Genomic DNA, 19,847 nt, shown 5'->3' with positions numbered 1-19,847 from the left:
GCTTATTTGACGGGGCAATGGCAGTCGTTATATAACTCGGGTGTTCTATATTGCCCAATCACGAGTTACCACGTAACTTTGTGGGTTAATGCAACTGTTTGCTTAATTTTACCGTTAATTTTGCTGAAAAATAAAATCCTAGTAAAACATATAGCAGGGTGGCGGGTGGGGAAGACGGGACACTTTCATCACATAATATCTAAATATCCCGATCGTGTTTTAAACAATTAACAACGGGCTATGGGAGTCGTGACCAATCGTGAGGATACGATTTTTACAATTCTTTAAATGTTTCGTTGTTTACTACTAAATGGGGAGAGAAAATATAACGGAAAGGTGTCCCATTTTCCCCACCCTACTCTATATATTTTTAAACAGTTTTAATTTGCTCATGCTCCAGAATAGAGGTCTTTGTTATAACTGCAGGGGTTTTACAAAAAGGTATTGTAATACAAAATTACAAGGTATTTAATCTTATTACAGAGTTACGTTGTAGAAAGGGGTTATTATAAATGACTGGCCAGCAATTTATCGGGCATTAGTTGCATTTGGACATCGGTAATACCGGGGAATACCCGCAATTAGGATTATCTGACCGTAATTGTATTAGGGGAGTCGGAAACCTCACCCTTACAGATTAGTGAATGGGGCATTGTGCGGTTAGTAATTCTACAAACGATTAAAGTGTGAATTAACTTATGCCGTGTTTAATAGTCGGTGTTTTTTTCTGGGTGCATCGGTTTATAACTTTATATCGTAATGAGCGTAAATTACGTTATAAGAAAGCTGAATTTATTTCTGTGAAAGTGAAGAGTTTTTTTCTGGAAAAAAAAGATAAAAAAAAATTTAAGATTTTTTTCTTTGGTTTAAAATCCGATAAAAGAAAACTGGTTCACTGAGCGTTAAGTTACTCATAGTGGGTTGCAGAGGACATCAGAATGCTAAGGTTCGAATTGGTGCGAAGCTTTGCGTGTTTTAAAATCGTGATAAGTTAGTTCCGCAGTTAGCGCAATTTTAGGAACCGTAGCATAACGTGGAATAGGTGTATATAGATAGGTATAGAAGCACTGCAGGGCTGTAAGCGATATATATGATACGTGGCTTGTATAGACAGCAAAATGTATAATTTTGTATCAGATACAGTAGGTTGATGGGGTAAGATATTTGTAGTAAACCAATTTGTAGTAAACGAAGAATATTTATAGAATTATATAACCGTATACGACTTGTAAAAGGGCGTTGTTAATTGTTACAAACACGATTAGGAAATATGGGATATTATGTGCTAACGTATTCATCTTACCCCACAGTACTATTTGCGTATTATTGAATGTTTGCTGTAAATATTGCTTTACGCTCTGAATATTAACAAAGTTGTATTTTTAGAAAATAATAAAAGAAAACGACAAAATTTGAATAATTGATTTGAATTTCAAGTCCAAACTACGAACATTATGCGCAACCTTGAAAAAACTGACGTCATTCGGTCAGGGCAATTCCAGGAATTACTCTCTCGTTTTGAGGCTTGTAAGATATATGCGGATAGTGAAACGACACTGGACACTTTAGCGCATGTGACCGCCAATCTCGGGGAAGAGTCCGGTGGGAAAATTGAGCCTGTAAACCCGGAAGTAATTTATGCGGACCCGGATGATGAATTTTCGGCATCGGAAAGCGAAAATGGCGAAATGACGGACTACAGTCGATTGGTTGATATAAAAATAGTTGGAATTCACAAGCGAAGAGTCCCGAAAAGATCATTTGTAAGTTGCTTAAACGTAAACGTGTTTATATTTATGTGTATACAAAACGTACAACCTATATTGGACACGACATATGTGGTATTACGACTGCCGTTGCCCATCCACGCGAGAATAAATAAGTTACATAGGTGATAACGCGTAAGCGGGCACAAGGCGTATAAAACAGAACACCCGTGGTATAACGACTGTCGTTTCCCCCGCCCCACGCGAGGATAAAACAAGTTACATTTATTTATTCATTATATTTTAGTATTTCGTGATCCTAGCAAGTTGGGATGATGATAGCAGCATCACTTTGTATCGAAAGTGGAAAGAAATAAAAGCATTCCATGATGCGCTTGTAAAAGTAAGTGTTTATATCTATATAAGGGTGGGGGAAGATGGGACACCTTTATCACATAATATCTACATATTCTGATCGTGTTTTTTAAACAATTAACAACGGTCTATGGGAGTCATGAGGATATAGTTTCATATTTCTTTGAGTGTTCTTTGTTTAATACTAAATGGGACGAGAAAATAGAGTTAAAAAGTGTCCCATCTTCCCCCATCCTACTGTATATAGGACTAAACGCATTATACCAAATTCTGTCATAACGCATCCAAACGTATAGTACTGTCGGGTTAGATGGATAACGTTATCACATAATATCCCATATTTTCCTGGTCGTGTTTAAAACAATTAACAACGTTGTTTTAAGACTAGTCAGGGTATGGGTATGTCATTTTGTAAATATTCTTTAATTACTACCAATTAAAACAATAAAAAGATTGAAAACACGGACACTCTTACCCTAACCTACAATATGTAAACTACCGCTTTTAAAATGTGGGTAAAATACCCCATATATATTCATGTATTACCGACCTTTTTTTCAGACTCTCAAAGTAAATTCTGAATCGGAAGAAGCAAAATACTTCCTCAACAAACTGCATCGAAAGTCGTCGAAACACAACGTAATAACTTGTAACGGCACAATGCGAAGACTGAGGAAGTTAGATGCTTTGAACCAGTATTGCCAGGTTAGTTTCCAACATTAAGTCTAAGTTTATTCATATATAGTAGGGTGGGGGAAGATGGGACACCTTTTCATTCTATTTTCTCGTCCTATTTAGTAGTAAACAAAGACAATTCAAACGACTCCCATAGGCCATTGTTAATTGTTTAAAACACAATCAGGATATTTAGATATTCTGTGCTAAAGGTGTCCCATCTTCCCCCATCCCACTATATAAATACCATAAACGTTTATAGCATGTTGAATGTAACTTTTGAAAGCATGAGCTAAAACGGCTGTTGTATTTTGTTGAAGGCGATTCTGTATTATGACCAAGTTGCCGACGCGTCGTTCGTTCGAAGGTTCTTTCATCCGACCAACGAGGATTTGAACGTTTCAAATTGGAGGTAAGCAAAATATTTGATTTATTGGTTCTCGGGTGGGATTTGAACCCAGGACCTTCGTGTTTGTTTGGTCTGGGGAGGAATTTGTACCAAATACCTTCGTGTTTGTTTGTTTCTGGATGGGATTTGAACCCTTCATAAGACTTTAAAATAGCGATGTTAATTGTTCAAAACACGATCAGGAAATATGGGACAAAAACTATTTGCCGATTGATCCATCTCAATAAAACTGCCCTATCATTCATTCTAACACGTTGCTCCAAAAACGGGCAAGCACCACCTAACATTGTACAGCGATTGCAGGTAACTAAGTTAATCATTTCAAATATAAACCTTGTCCTAATTAATCACATATAACGCTAAACACGAAATTTTCATGTCAGTTTAGTCATATAAATACACATATACCAATAAGGCGGTTATTGGCTATTCGCCAGGATATTGTGACCTAGGGTTATTCTTTGTGACGTCATAGGAAAGAAACATCCTGTACTTTATGAGTTCACACGAAAGGTGAAACGAAGTTTGAGTCGATTTTTCTCAAAATTCATGCGATTTACGGGAGATTAAAATGGCTCTGTTACGTAATAATCGAGCTGTGACGTAACACATGACGGTTTCGCGAGAAAATCGGTTGCGATTTAAATAAAACGCACGTGCTCTGTTCTATACTTGGAGCGGAACTTAACACGTTTGTTGGGGTAATTGACAACTCTGGCCTAAATTTGGTTCCATAGCGGACCTTACTGTAGGACCTCACCCATATAGAAAATACATAATAACCGGGTAATTATAAAAATCTTTACCCACAGTTCAAGCGGTCGTACTTACTTCTACGTCACAAACGCTACACTCAGTGACGACAGTGGGACGCAAAACCACGTGATCGAAGATGAACCAATCAGTAGCGAGGATTCTTCAACGAGTGAAGATGACGTCATGAAACGTCATTCGGCATTGAAACGTATATCATCATCAGCTGTAAGTAATATATGATTTCTATGTTTGTCTACGTCATAGTTAAAATAAATGAAACTTGTATAACCTCGCATGACGGGGCAACTACAGTCGCTATAACATGGGTGTTCTGTTTCATGCACCTTGTACCAACTAGACCGACGTTGTTAATTGTTCAAAATACGATGAGGATATTTGAGTATTATGTGCTAAAGGTGTCCCACCTTCCCCCATCCTACTATATATACATATACACAATTCGCTAGACTTTATTTTGGTGTCCCGTTTTCCCCACTCTACTATATGTATTACCGTATACAATTCACTGTATTTATTTATTTATTTATTTTTATATAACCTATATATTTACACGAATACCTTATCAGATGTCATTAGCGTCGACGGGATGGTCGTCTCGCTCCACCCTAAATATTACGTCACCAATCGAACCTGAGGTTTGCGTAGCTGTGGAAGATCACGTGACTGACGTAGACGATCGACGTCAGAACGTCATGTCGCTCAGCGTTGGGGAAAAAGTGGAAGTGTATACCAAAAGTGACACCGGTGAGTTGACACTTATTTATCCTCGCATGGCGGGGCAACGAAAGTCGTTATAACACTGGTGTTTTGTTTTTACGAGTTAATATGACTAACGCCCTTTTCCCCATCTTTTATCCATATAGTGTATTCATACGACTGGCATTTCGCTGTTGATTCCCCTTCTCCTTATGGTTTCAATACCGCCTAATGATAAAACTATAGGATCCTGCTGTTACTCAACGCTACAATACTTAATGCAAATGGCGGCTTGTTTAAAAATTCCTCCTTCTCTAGGTTGGTGGTTCGTAAAGAAAGAAGGCAGTGACGTCACGAAAGAGTTTGGATACGTGCCAGCCAGTTATTTAGTCCCTGCGGCCGATTTTGGGGGGAAATCTGAGATTACACAAATGCCTACAGCGTACAAGGTTTGTCGAATATGTAGTTAGGAAAACTGCTATTTTGGCCAGAGGATGTGTCCATTGACCCATTTAAATAGTCAAAAATTAAATATAGAATACTGCGGGGTAAGATGGGTACTGTTAGAACATAATATTCCATATATCTTGCCCGAACCTACTATATACCAAAAGCTGATATTACATACGGTATTTAAAGTTAAAAAAACCCACATTGTTACATGTGTGGTAGCTCGTAAGTAGGTGTATGAAATAGAACACCTATGTTATAACGACTGTCGTTTCTCGGCCACGCAAGGATAAATAAGTTACGTTCATCTATTCCAGCCTACAAACCAAAGGCGGTTTCGAGATTTAGCGGAAAGCGAATCTTCTTTCGTGTCTGAGCCCTCACTTGTCAATCTTAATTCTCACGAACCAATCAGAGCGTCGGGATCATTAGGCTCCGCCTACCAACTGACGTCATCATATTCAGGAGATAAAAACAACAATATAAAACGAAAGCCAAGGTAATAACGCCATAGAAAGTGACGTAACAAATTAACAACCATATTTAAAGTCAAGGTTTCCTAATCAATTTTGCCACCTTTTTAATGCTTATTTTGGGTTGAGGCAATTGTCATATCTTAACCTATAATGCGAATACTAAACTAAAAACTGCCCACACCTATACCCATATACTCGATCCTGTTTTGACTAAGTTTCATTTCCAGTTCGGACTTTATCAGCGTCAGAGCTCATACTGCCCAAGGTCCAGACGAGTTGAGTTTTGGTGAAAACGCCATTTTGAAAATCTTGAAAGTAAACGAAGACGGTTGGTGGCTGGCAAGGTGAGATTGCGTGACATTAATAGAAACTAGAGACCAACTTTTTATGCCAGAGTTGGCCCATTTATCTTCATTGTCTATATGCACATTCTATTCTATATGGGTGAAGTCCTACAGTGAGGCATACCATGGGACCTGTGATTTGGACCAGAGTTGGCCCATTACCCTAACATTGTATATGCACATTCTATTCTATATGGGTGAAGTCCTACAGTGAGGTATACCATGGAACCTGGGATTTAGGTCAGAGTTGGCCCACCACCCCAACATTGTATATGCAAATTCTGAATTGGACTATTATCCTTTATAAAGACTATAGAACCCTGCAGTTAACACACACTGTATTAACGTCCTATATCTTACTCTACAGATACAAAGACAAAAATGGATTAGTTCCAGGCGTTTATCTTCGTAGATATAACGATCCGATCCGACGTCTAAGCATGGAAGTTTTAAACTTCGCTTAATAAATATTATCGTGTTTTACATTTTGTTGTTCTTTCTTACTTTTATATACCGTTGTGCATATGTTATACTTCTACCTGCAGTTTTTAGAACCTTTTTACCGTTTTTCAATAAAATGCACAAAAAATGGGTTGTTATAAAAACATATAACATATAGTAGGGCGGGGGAAGATGGGACACCTTTAACACATAATTTCCAAATAACCTGATCGTGTTTTAAAGAAACAACAACGGTCTGTGGAAGTCGTAAGGATACGGTTTTATAATTCTTTGAATGTTCTTTGTTTACTACCAAATGGAAAGAGAAAACAAAATGAAAAGGTGTCACGTCTTCCCCCACCCTATACTATATAAAGTATTATATACGAGTGCTTTGGGATACTGCTTCTCAATTTTTAGTAATGAGAAAATGTAAACATAAAATACCCTATAGGTTTATACTTATATAGCGTCGGTGTGTATATACAACTTTATTCATAAATATAAGATTTATTCACTGTGTTTTATACATAAGAATCAAAAAAGTAGATACAAAAAATGACGTATAGCTAGATGTGGGGTAAGATGGATACCGTTAACACATAATTGCAATATTTTCTGATCGTATTTTGAACAACTAACAACACCATTTTAAATTTGTGAGGATACGGTTATATAATTCTTTAAATATTATTTGTTTACTATCGACTTAACAGTAAAAGAGAAAAAACACCGACCATTTTGCCCCAACCTATACTCTACAGTAAACCATCTTACCCCAACCTATTACACCTCTACGATTCAACCTATATTATTTAGCTGCGTATAACTTTTCGGTATAGGCTTGGGCATCGGTATTGGCGAATCATGGTCCATTTCATTCGACCTTATAAACCTTATTATGCCGAAATACACCATCATAAACCACACCGACATTGTTAAAAACAATGGTATGTCTACTCTCACTTCTTTCTTTACAACCCTATGGTCGTGGTCTGTATCATCTGGCGGAGTAATGTTCAGTCTATAATCCATGGACAGGTGTTTCTCCTCTTCGGTCATTCCCCTCAAGTCACGGTCCGATGCGTCCTTATGCTGGTAGTCGTGTTGAGATCCGCCATACTGAGTTGAAAGGTCTTCTATGTGATTTGGGTTGTTCTGGTAGAGATAGAGGATTGCATAATAATAAATAAATTTTGTTTTATTTAAAAAGGGATTGATGTATTTTAGAGTAATTTTCCAACTCTGGCATGAATCCATTCGCGTGGCTTAAAACCACAGTCGTTATAACACGGGCGTTTTGTTTCATTTACCTAATACTTGCATATGAGTTACCACGTATGTAACTCTGTGAGTAAATTTCCCCCTTTCTTTCAGCGTATGACTGACAATTTTTACAACCGAACAGGGACACTGATTTGAAGCAATTATCGACCAGTGTCTTGACCAAGGACATAAACATGTCTATATATGGAAAGTCGGTTAAAATCGCAACTGTTTAATTACCTGAACGTTCACAATGCGTCAAACTAAAGCACAAAACGCGTGCAATAAAAGATTAAACTAATTATTCATCTCCTTGAATGCACTGACTAATAAAGAGACTTAACGTTTAAATTATAATGGTTTCAAATTAAGTATAAGCACTTAGAGTCCGACGTTTTATGAATTTCTATCTTAATTGAATTTGCATTGAAGAGACGCAAATATTAAAAGCCTGCGTGGATTCGTCTATTTTGAAAGTCGATTTAATGTCAAGGTTTGAAGGGTGAACGTTTTAGATTATAAAGTTTGTTATTCTGAGATAGATCTTCTGCCAATCGCTTATTTTGTGATTGTAATTCTGTTTTGCCCATAAACGTGTTATAACGAATGTCGTTTTACTGTTGATTTCCGTATTTTCGCTTTTATTGTGTAGGACTACGACCTTCGATACCGTGACATTCATTTATTCATTCATTCATTCATTCATTCATTCATTCATTCATTCATTCATTCATTCAATCATTTTATACCTGTGCCGTTTCTTGGTTCGTCATGCACAAATTCTCAATTACTTTGTCCATCAAGCAAGATCCTAATGGGATAAATCGCCGTCTATTTTCCGCATCTATCTGCGGAGGAAAGGATTTTTTCGTGGGTGGCCTTAATTTTAGAGCCAGCGTTTGTTTGTTATTAAATTCTAAAAAAACGTTAAAATTTTTACCCAAAAAGTATTGTAATAAACTGAAAACCATGGCTTTCATATCATTGTTATAACATAGCATTCTTCTATCTATACGAATGAGGTCATGCAGCGTAAAACGCCATATATGGGGCCTAAGATTTTGGTCAAGATTGGTCCTTCGCCTGCCTGCTGCCGTCATGTGTTCACATTTTGTTGATGTTTAACTGTAACCCAAAGGGCCATCAGGTCCGATTTGCATCGGCCAGTGGAAAAATATTGACTTTTTTGGTGCGACGCAATATTTTTTTATTCTGGTAAATTTCTCACCTCAAAACACCCGGCACCGTCATCAGAAGACATTGTGACGTAACTATGAATCGTTGTCACCAGTTTACAAGAGCAAACAAGTGGGTTTCCCCTTAGTTTAAACGTGGGTCGTGACAAGCTTGAATTTCCAGTTCCAGTAAATTCTATGTCATTTCCGGTGCTGGGAAATGGCATTGTGGGTATTGGCTCTGATCCGCCCAACGTTGTCAGTTTATTAAACCTCAAATCGACAACCTGTAACGTAATAGTAGGTTGGGGTAAGATGGTACTTATTTTGAAATATATCGTCCCATTTGGGAGTAAACAAAGAATATTTACAGAATTTTGCAACCGTATCTTCACGCCTCTAAAACAGCGTTGGTAATTATTAAAACACAATCAGAAACTCTGTCGTATTATATGCTAACGGCATCCCATCGTACTCCACAGTAATATAAATATATATAGTATGGTGTGCTCATACACCTCACGATCACTGTCAAGTCTGGGGACTTAATATTTCCCAAAATCGGTTTCTGAAATCTTAAGCGCAATGTATAATGCAAAAGATACTTCGTTTCATTTACGATACGGAAGTGGATGTTTGGATTACAGCGATAATTACTTTTTGTTAATAATTTAAAACTTAAAAGACACGGAACGTCTCACAATATGACGTCATAGTATATTGCTCTGTGTGCGCATAGGTAGGATTGTGACGTAACAAAGATACCTGTAACGCGTTAAATTTATCGAAAGTGTCCCCTTCAATAAATTCAATTCTGTTTCTTGATAAATCCAGATATTCCAGGTGATGACGTAACAGCATGACGTCACTTTGACGTAGGCTAGCGATGTTTCCTTGTCGAAGAACAAGGACCGACATTTTGAGTAGGAATTGGTTGAAAGATGCGTTTATGCCTGGATCCTGTGTGTGGCGATTTTTTTAGTGTGGGGGAAGATGGGACACCTTTAGGTGAGGGAAGATGGGACACCTCAATATCCAAATTACATGAACGTATTTTAAACAATAATGGGACAAAAAAAGGTGTTCCATATTACCCCAGGCTTAGCTATTTTATTATTGTTGGGAATATAGGTTATTTTGAAATTAAATGCAAGTGTCCATTATTAAACGGAAACAGTAGTCGTTAGGATGTTTTGCTTCATACACCCCGTTCCCCCTTACGAGTGACCTCGCGTATGTTACTTTGTGGGCGATAACTTGTTTTTATTATCAGACATTTTAGCTAATAAGCGACCCCTGGATTAAGGCAATTGCCTTTAAGTGTCTTGCCCAAAGACACATACACCCACAATAGTAGCTGCGACAAGCCTTGAACCCATTATACTCTGGGTTAGGGCAGGCGCGCTAAATATTTTATCACGGCGCCGGACTCAATACGGTTAGGTCAATACATATACCTGTGGAAATCTTTTCAATGTATGTCCAACGCATAGCATTCCATATGCCGGGTACCCAAGCACCAAATCTCCGGTTATATACGATGCAATGGGAACAGGTGAAAAGTTAGCGTTGAATTTTCCATACTGTATATCGAAGTTAGCTTGCCCTGGATGGCTGTATCGACCGCATACACATTTAGTGTCACAAAGGTTTTGAAAAGTGTCGTTGCTTTTGAAACTCTGACTGCTGAATAGAATACGGAATCCAAAACAAGTCTCTTTGCAGAAATGGAGCAGAATAAGAAACGACAACGATCTAAGCATGGTTATAGCCTCGTATATGTTTCTTCTGCTTTGAGCTTATTACCTAAACATACAAAACTATAAATTAAAACCCATAATTTTAACCTAAACTTTAAAAGTTGATAAAAGGAAATGTCACATTTTCCTAAACGTCCGTCGTTACCCCGCCACGCAAGGATAAATTACGTTCAAAACGCTAAAATATCCTATTAATTTAGGTGTTAAATCTCTGTAGTGTACAATTGATAATACGTTACAACTATAGTCTTGTATTGTGTATACTTGTATATTTATTAACGTAATACAGTATCACAATCCAACCTTTACGAAATGTGCTATAGATTAAAAATACATGCGCGTATTATGATAACACCTATATAGTGCATTTTGACAACGAGAATGGCAAACCTATTAACTTAAGTATCCGTTCCGAAATCATAAAGAGATAAACGTATCCGTTCTAAAATCATATCAAAACATATTAAAGCTTGCTGTTTAAACTAAAAGCAATGAAACTTCCTGAAATAACAAATTTAACGGACTTAAAACCGCTTACGAAATGCTGTCTATTTAGGTCCTGGAATGTAACTTGATTGGAAATGACGACTCGCATAAATATTTGTCTGAAACGTTTAAAATTTGAACAAGTCTGAAACTGAAGTGTAAACAAAGGCTACATATATATAGACGCGCTTAAAACAACAAATAGGTTTACATCAAGTTTTCTTTACTTTGCTTTCAGATTCTACTAAACTCAAACTATGCACTATGTTTATAGTACTGAGGAAAGATAGATACCATTAACACAAAATACCCTATACATTTCCTAACCGCGTTTTTAACAGTTAACAACGCCTTTTTAGAGCCATTAGAATACGATTAAATGAGTCTGTAAATACCATTTGTTTGCTATACCAAAAAGACCGATAAAGATTATGAAAACATGAACCATCTTATACACCAACCTGATATACAATATTATGTATTGAAACGCAAAACTACCACAGAATCAAAAGGTGCCACGGGCCCAAAAACTATTCCATCTTATTCGTTATAAGAATAAAATTACTAAGACTTGCAATAGCTAACTATAGGCATTTGGCTTAACTGCCCTATACTGTATAGATAAGATTTAAAATAAGCCCGTAAGGACCATCTTGCAGGATGTATTATGCATGAAAGGATAATATAAATGTATTTTCCGATAACCGTTTAAAGTAATGCGCATTTACAGCAATGCAAGACAATAGGCCCAAATCCTAAAGAAGCCACACAACAGAGTTATGATATAGTCCTGTGGGGTAAGATGGGACGCCTTTAGCATCCTGATCGTGTTATACAATAAACAACGGTCTATGAGAGTCGGTCTAGGAATGTGGTTTTATAATTCTTTAAATATTCTTTGTTTTCTACCAAATGCGGTAAGAAAATATGATGAAGAGGTGTCCCATCCTTCCCAACACTACTATATAACGTTATACACGCATTAGACTTTGTATATATTCAATCGTTATAAGCGACAGATGTCTTTAATCTTTAACAGTTCTTCAGTTCCAATTTGTCATAAAACTTCCTTTTATCGAATAACTTTTTTACTTTTCTACTTCTATTTTCCGTCTTTTCGGTTTAGTGTTTTACTCTGACCATCGTTACGTGACCCAAAATACAAAATAATCCAACTTTTTATAAACTTTGTTGAGTAACGAAATTTTACCGTACACTACACTATAAACTAAAACATTCTTTTCAAGATTCTTTTCAAGTTTTCTAGTATAGAAAACGCTACCGTCACCGTGCTACGTAGCCTACAAGTCAACTATAAAAGAGCGACGCGTACCATTTTGTATTGCTGCCTCAATTTAAAACAAGCATTGAAGCAGCCGTTTCTGACAGAGGAATCAATTTTAATAAAGATTGTTCTTCGGCTGCCAGCAGGAACCTGGCTCTAATATAGACCATAAATCACGCACGAAAATTCACTTCTGTTAGGGCTATGGGGGCGTTTTTATAGCCAAGAAAAAGTCTCGAAAAATTGATTATCTGTCAAAATGCAAGGTGGAAAACTAATACTATGCAAAGCGGAAACGTTGGTTACGTCACATGTCGTAATTCTGACGAGAAATTAAATCCGAAATAGGAAATATTCCATACGTTCGAAGAATATTGATTAGTTCGTACGTATTTAACCTAAGTTTAACTAGAATGCGTAAAGGCTAATAGGAGAGGAAAGATGGGACACCGTTTTATTATATTTTCTCGTCCCACTTGGTAAAAAAACCAAAGAACAAGTATCGTTTATGTTTTTATTCGTTTCTCTTCGCCATTTTAATTAATCTGATTTTCGATACTATTTGAAAAGATAAGTTAAGTTCTTCCCTTTTGTGTCACAACGGCTATCGATGCAACTTTTTGTACAAATACCTCATGCTGACAGCCAAGCAGGTTTTACAGCTCAACGCATATATATCCAAACAAATAGATTGAAAACCTCATGGTCGCGGTCTTTTTTCCATTTGCACTTCTGACAAATAACCCATTATATTCACGTTTCTCTTTTATCTTGACCTAAGCTTTAGCTTCATATACGCACGCTTTGCAGCTGCCCCAGTGTTCAGTTAAACGTACATCTGGTATATAGGCTCGCTCTCTATGCTACTGTATAACCACATATACAGTAGGGTGGGGGGAATGGGACGCCGTTAGCACATAATATAGTAGGGTGGGGAAGATGGGACACCTTTTCAATATATTTTCTTTTCCAATTTGGTAGTATAGTATGTTGGAGTAAGATGGTATATTCAGTAAACACAGAAAATACGCGTCTACGTCCACCCAAAAGAATGCAGGTTCAAGGCTCGGCGGTGCTACTAATGTGTCTCATTGGACAAGACACTTAACGACCCTTTCTCTAACGCAGTTGTCACGAGTGGGTTGTTACAACGACTGTTAATTGTTACCCCGCCAATGATAAGTTACATGTGTGGTAACTGGGCGCAATGTGTATGAAACAAAACAGCCATGTTATAACGACTACCATTGCCCCCCACCCGAAGATAAACAAATCACACCAATTTATTCATAATAAACTAACAGAACCAGTAAATGTATTTCAATCATCTTGTATTTTACGCAAACTGCAAACACAAAAAACATATATTATTGCTCATATTTTTTAAACTCCATCCCATCTGGTGGTTTAACTTCAACCTGGCCTTGCTGGATCTCATTCCAATTTGTGCTAAGTACTGTTCCACCTGACTCCATCTGTAACATAATTGAATAAATGAATGTAACTTGTTTATCTTTGGGCAATGACAGTCGTTATAACATGGTTGTTCTATAACTTTTATTTCATATTTTTCGTGCCTTTTCATGAGTTACCACGTATGTAACTTGTTTATCTTTGCATGGCGGGGCAACGACAGTCATTATAATACGAGTGTTCTCTTTCATACACATACACCTCGTGCTTGCTTACGAGTTACCACAAATGTAACTTTGTGGGTGAATCAGAGTGTAACTTATTTATCCTTGCATGGTGTGGCAACGACAGTCATTATAACATAGGTCACGATAGGTGTTCTGATAATAAAACATGGACCACCCCATCCCAATACTGTAATTCAGTATTGTTATAATAGATATTGGGTTTCCTAGCATATGTAAATGTCAATTATATTGATGCATTAAGAGTTAGAACCTAAATAATGATGTTGTTTTTTATTGGAGACCTGATTAGTTATAACACCTGGTAAGGGTTTGATTAGAGCAATTAGACTTAATAACTGAACTGTGGGCATGAGGTGTATGAATACACCATGTGTGTCTGGTGTATAAGAAGACACCCATGTTATAACTCAACAGTGAGCATGAGGTGTATGAATACACCATGTGTGTCTGAGGTATAAGAAGACACCCATGTTATAACTTGACAGTGAGCATGATGTATGAATACACCATGTGTGTCTGGTGTATAAGAAGACACCCATGTTATAACTTGACAGTGAGCATGAGGTGTATGAATACATCATGTGTGTCTGGTGTATAGGAATAAAACCATGTTATAACTTGACAGTGAGCATGATGTATGAATACACCATGTGTGTCTGGTGTATAAGAAGACACCCATGTTATAATTTGACAGTGAGCATGAGGTGTATGAATACATCATGTGTGTCTGGTGTATAAGAAGACACCCATGTTATAACTCGACAGTGAGCATGAGGTGTATGAATACATCATGTGTGTCTAGTGTATAAGAAGACACCCATGTTATAACTTGACAGTGAGCATGATGTATGAATACACCATGTGTGTCTGGTGTATAAGAAGACACCCATGTTATAACTTGACAGTGAGCATGATGTATGAATACACCATGTGTGTCTGGTGTATAAGAAGACACCCATGTTATAACTTGACAGTGAGCATGAGGTGTATGAATACATCATGTGTGTCTGGTGTATAGGAAGACACCCATGTTATAACTTGACAGTGAACATGAGGCGTATGAATACACCATGTGTGTCTGGTGTATAAGAAGACACCCATGTTATAACTCAACAGTGAGCATGAGGTGTATGAATACCATGTGTGTCTGGTGTATAAGAAGACACCCATGTTATAACTTGACAGTGAGCATGAGGTGTATGAATACATCATGTGTGTCTGGTGTATAGGAAGACACCCATGTTATAACTTGACAGTGAGCATGGGGTGTATAAATACAATAATACACCCTGTGTGAGACAAATCTTGTGTCTACTCACACACATAGTAATTATAACTTACAAATGACTTGTTCATTGCCTTCCTTGTCTCATCATTCCCATCTTTATATATTTGTTGAAAGAGTTGATTCAATGCAGCTTCTCCTTCAGGTTTCTCATTTTTCTCTTCCTCTTTGATGTCACAAACAAGCTGAATTGGAGTGGAGAAAAAGTGAGAGAAATAATTGATGAGATTTAAGAGAATACGTTTCACATTCACGGGTGTGTAAGTTTGTAACATAAAGGGCCACTGGATTGGAGGAATGTTTGTTAAGTGCCTTGCCCAAAGACACATACGCCCACAATGGTAACAGCATTGAGCTTTGAACTCGTAATCTCTGGGCCAGGGCGCACTAACCGGTAACCACTGTACCATAACACAAATTGACCATTTAAGTCACTTGTATTAATTTATGCCTATGCTAGCTTGTATATGCCTTGAACTGTATTGGCCATAAAAGTTGTTTACCTTGTCCCAATCTCTTGTATAATGCGCAGATGATGGATATTTATTCACTGGTACATCTGGTGTAGGACTTGCCGCTGCTATAACTATAAAGTAAAAGTATATGAGCTATTTTATATTAGATTGGCACATTCGTTTCTATGCCAAATTCAAAAAAGTAGAACCAAAGTATTTTGCATTCACCACATTAATCAATGAGGTTCCCTATGTTTGACAACTATGAGTGTAACTGTATTTTAACAATGTCACCCCAGCTTTACCCTGCTGTTAGGTGTCTGTACAAACAAGCAGAGCCAAAGTATATTGCATTCACCACATTAATCAATGAGGTTCCCAATGTTTAACAACTATGAGTGTAACTGTATTTTAACAATGTCACCCCAGCTTTACCCTGCTGTTAGGTGTCTGTACAAACAAGCAGAGCCAAAGTATATTGCATTCACCACATTAATCAATTAGGTTCCCAATGTTTAACAACTATGAGTGTGACTGCATTTTAACAATATCACCCCAGATTTTGCATTCAAAATTAAAACAACCTTATGCATATAAACAACACAAAATAGCAACACATAAACATAAGTAAACATAAGTATCACAAATCTCAAGTCACCTGCTGGCTTTATAGTATCTGTGTCACCTTCTATTCCAGCCCAGCGTAAAAGTTCACTCTTAGTCATTTTACATTCAATTTTCGTTGCATAATGCTTGGTCTGGCATTTGTGTGCGACCACAGGATGCGAAAGGTTTAAACTTAGATGATATTGTTTTGGTTGTTCCGGGGTTGGCTCAATGGTGACATCTAGCTGTTGTGAAAATAACAAATAAAAATTTGATAGCACAACAGCCTGCAAAGAGAACTTATTTAGTTTAGTTGCTGGATTTTGAATAAATAAATCTTATTCATTATATAACGGAGTTCCGTTTCATACACCTCGTGCCAGCCTACGAGTTAGAGTTACCACGTATGTAACTTGTTTATCTTCGCACGGTGGGGCAATGACAGTCGTTATAACATGGGTGATCTGTTTCATACACCTTGGACCCACGTACGAGTTACAACATATATAACTTGATCGATGAAGATGATTATTTTTGGATTTTTTGGGGATGTATGATTGACAATTTAATGAATTTAAAAGGAACCCAAAAGATTTCAAGATGCTAAATCCAATTTAATATCATATTCCCTAAATTTACTGAAACACTATGTATACTCATTATAAGTAAAATGTAACACAAGTGACCATACATGGTTCTCACTATATTCAACATTAACATTTTCTTTCTTGGTTTTCTTCACGAGAACACTGACGACCACTTGGCTGTCAGTTTGATACCAGTCATACCTGGATAAATGTATGGCGTATTATATAGTAAGAGAAATACAAAATTATGTCAGAAATGTCATAATTATTTATACCTTGGCACTTCCGCTTTCATTACTGTTGGTTGGGCAGTCGTGACGTCAGGAGATTGAGTGACGTCACCGTTTGACGTCATTTTCCAACAAAAGTCAGTCAAATGGATTATATTAACGTATGTACTGAGTTGAACTCAAAATTTATTAAAAATACACACTTGAAATCTTATAACTGGTGCAAATTTATAACCTGCAAGCAACTTTTAGATCTAAAAACGTGTTGAAATTGGGAAAATTTAAAATTCGCACGTTGAACTACGAAGAATGTACTAGAATTTTGCTGGATGTAAACAATCAAAGTTCGTCTAAAAGAGATAAGATCGAGGCTGTGGAATTTAATAAATCGGAATATTTAATGCAGAAAGGGTTAGTTTAATGTCTTGTGGCTATTTTTACCCAAAATAAGGTGCAATTTGTTAAAAAATAAAAGTTACTTACATTAAAAACAATAAACAAGCTTTTATACGTAAAAGCGCGGGAAAATGCCGTCCGCCATTGTGACGTCACAATACCGCGCCAACGTTTGAATTCCAGAAGTAAAAAGTTGATGTTAGCGAACTTTCTAATAAGTTTAGGATGTTTTGTAATCCAATTTAATCAAATAGTGTTTTAGTTCTGTATTGGCAACTTAATCGCTCCCCAAATACGTACAGTGACCAAATTCGATCAAAATGTTTATTACGTAACAGGTACAATTATAAGTTAGAAAAAAGTTTTGGAAAATCAGTTCGTTTTGAGATTTGAGAAATAAAATGGTCTTTTTTGCATTTGCATTCCTATATTTATTGAAAATGAAGGCCCATAGAGCTCACGCGAAGACAGGTATGTGTTTAAACTACCAACCTGTATTTTATTCGTATTTAAACAATTAATAATGTTGTAATTTCAGAAATTTTCAAGCTGGTGTTTTTTGGTGTGTTTCTGGTGGCCCTGTGTCCTATAGCAGAAACAGGTACCACTTTTACGTTACTTTACTTTGTTTTATATAATTTGCTATGTTATCCATGCCTGTAGCATATATACCGCAATACCGGTACAGCATATATAAAGTAATGTAATAGGCCCAACTCTAGTTTAAAAAACGTGCTTCACTGTAGGACCAAGCACTTCACTCATATGTAGAACAGTATGTTTATATATACTTATTACTTATATTACTTAGTACTCACAAAAACTAAAATTTTACACATTTCTTTATTCCAGTAAGTCTAGATGTAATGTTTCCTGGACCTCCTACCAAAATAAGCAAGAGAATCTGCCAAAATGGGATGATTTCTGCCGGAAACTTTAACGGCGATAAGAACATGGATTTGCTTTGTTCCTACGACGACGGTTGGGTGTAAGCGGTTCTTACTGGTTTAGACTGGTTTAATAATGACGCACATAGTGGCTAAGGACTGTAATGCAGTTATTCTAAACTAGAGTTTATACCTGTTAAAGACTCGTCGCTGCTACCATTGTGGGCCTATGTACCCTTGGTCATTAATGGGTTGTCCAAACTGTCAGCCATACATAAAACCCAAAAATATATGGTACTGGTAGGCAGGCACGATGTGTATAAAACAGAACACCTGTGTTATAACAAATGTCATTGCCCCGCCATGCGAGGATAAATAAGTAGCATTCATTGTCGCAGACATTCCGCCCCAATCTAAAACCATTGTAATATTTTAGACGCATTTACTTGGCTGCGAACAACCGCTTTAACCGTGTGTATTGGGAAGGCCATACACCTAGATGCGCATTCCAATCAGGCAGCCATCGATACCTTGCTGACTTCGATAACGATGGTTATGATGATCTTTTCTGCTATGATCCTGTGTCTGGGTAAGCTATAGGCATAAGTGTATAAGTGACCAGAAAGTAGGATGACTATATGCATAGAAAAGCGACTGGATAGAACTTGATAAAACTATACAAAGGTCTTCTTTTTATTGTTTAATAGGCTGGTGTAAGATAGTTATGTTTTCAAGCTCTTTTATCATCCAATTAGGAGTAGTAAACAAAGAATATTTACAGAACTATATAACTGTTTCCTCACGACTCTAAAATATCTTTGACTTTTAAATGAGTCGTGATGATACGGTAATAAAATTCTGTAAACATTTACTGTTTACTACCAAATGAGGCGATAAAAGTGGGTGAAAACACGAGCCATCTTCCCCTACTGAAACATGTCCCATCTCACCCCGACTTGCTATATACAAATACCCGCATACTTAGTAAAACGAACGTGGTCTTATTCGACGGTGAGGCATACCCGGATGAGATATCTTGGACTGGGGATATACCAGAATGCAAGGGTGAGGATAAGATGACTTATGTATTTGATGCTAATGGGGACGGCAAAGCTGACTTAGGATGTGGTACAAAATCAAAGAATGGGCTTGAGAAGCTATATCTAAACGAGTTCCAATTCTAAACGTTGGTCATGTCTTTGTACAGGTTTAAACCTGTTTAAACTGGTTCTTAATATGTTTGTTATGATTCGTTATGAAGTTGTCGTTGGGCCAAAACAAGGTTCTAAAATATAAAAATTCTTTTTTTACTTGACTTTAACGAAAAGCGGGCTGTGACGAGTTAAGGTCGCTTTATACCGGTTTAAACCGGTTCAGTCGCTTCTGAAAAACGTGGAATTTTGTTTCAAATTACAGGTA

At 37.0% G+C, this 19,847-nt stretch overlaps 4 protein-coding genes across 4 annotated transcripts; 2 read left to right on the top strand and 2 right to left on the bottom strand.

Moving 5' to 3' along the window:
* Positions 1 to 1,454: 1,454 nt before the first annotated feature.
* On the top strand, positions 1,455 to 6,414 carry LOC149725832 (SH3 and PX domain-containing protein 2A-like). Its single transcript, XM_089891508.1, has 10 exons — positions 1,455 to 1,763; positions 2,014 to 2,109; positions 2,643 to 2,786; positions 3,077 to 3,168; positions 3,978 to 4,146; positions 4,509 to 4,686; positions 4,957 to 5,087; positions 5,406 to 5,587; positions 5,792 to 5,908; positions 6,276 to 6,414. Exons 1-10 carry the CDS (start codon positions 1,455 to 1,457, stop codon positions 6,370 to 6,372), a joined length of 1,515 nt encoding a protein of 504 aa, XP_089747634.1. The 3' UTR covers positions 6,373 to 6,414.
* A 407-nt stretch (positions 6,415 to 6,821) lies between these two features.
* Positions 6,822 to 10,736, bottom strand: LOC149725831 (uncharacterized). The gene is made up of 5 exons (XM_089891517.1): positions 10,248 to 10,736; positions 9,556 to 9,750; positions 8,844 to 9,077; positions 8,365 to 8,463; positions 6,822 to 7,507 (listed from the first exon to the last, which is right to left on the bottom strand). The coding sequence occupies exons 1-5, from the start codon at positions 10,551 to 10,553 to the stop codon at positions 7,151 to 7,153; spliced, it is 1,191 nt and encodes a 396-aa protein (XP_089747643.1). The 5' UTR covers positions 10,554 to 10,736; the 3' UTR covers positions 6,822 to 7,150.
* Positions 10,737 to 13,635: 2,899 nt separating this feature from the next.
* LOC149725830 (protein SGT1 homolog) lies at positions 13,636 to 17,465 on the bottom strand. The gene is made up of 6 exons (XM_089891536.1): positions 17,191 to 17,465; positions 17,020 to 17,116; positions 16,381 to 16,573; positions 15,771 to 15,853; positions 15,324 to 15,452; positions 13,636 to 13,796 (listed from the first exon to the last, which is right to left on the bottom strand). The coding sequence occupies exons 1-6, from the start codon at positions 17,268 to 17,270 to the stop codon at positions 13,689 to 13,691; spliced, it is 690 nt and encodes a 229-aa protein (XP_089747662.1). The 5' UTR covers positions 17,271 to 17,465; the 3' UTR covers positions 13,636 to 13,688.
* A 412-nt stretch (positions 17,466 to 17,877) lies between these two features.
* On the top strand, positions 17,878 to 19,646 carry LOC149725829 (uncharacterized). The gene is made up of 5 exons (XM_089891539.1): positions 17,878 to 18,012; positions 18,080 to 18,142; positions 18,394 to 18,529; positions 18,865 to 19,017; positions 19,414 to 19,646. The coding sequence occupies exons 1-5, from the start codon at positions 17,943 to 17,945 to the stop codon at positions 19,610 to 19,612; spliced, it is 621 nt and encodes a 206-aa protein (XP_089747665.1). The 5' UTR covers positions 17,878 to 17,942; the 3' UTR covers positions 19,613 to 19,646.
* Positions 19,647 to 19,847: the final 201 nt, after the last annotated feature.

This window comes from Ciona robusta, chromosome 13 (genome assembly GCF_009617815.1).
Source record: "Ciona robusta chromosome 13, ASM961781v2".
In the NCBI taxonomy this organism is placed as follows: Eukaryota; Metazoa; Chordata; class Ascidiacea; order Phlebobranchia; family Cionidae; genus Ciona; species Ciona robusta.
Note: the sequence above shows the minus strand (reverse complement) of the source record. Positions and strands in the feature narration are given on the sequence as shown.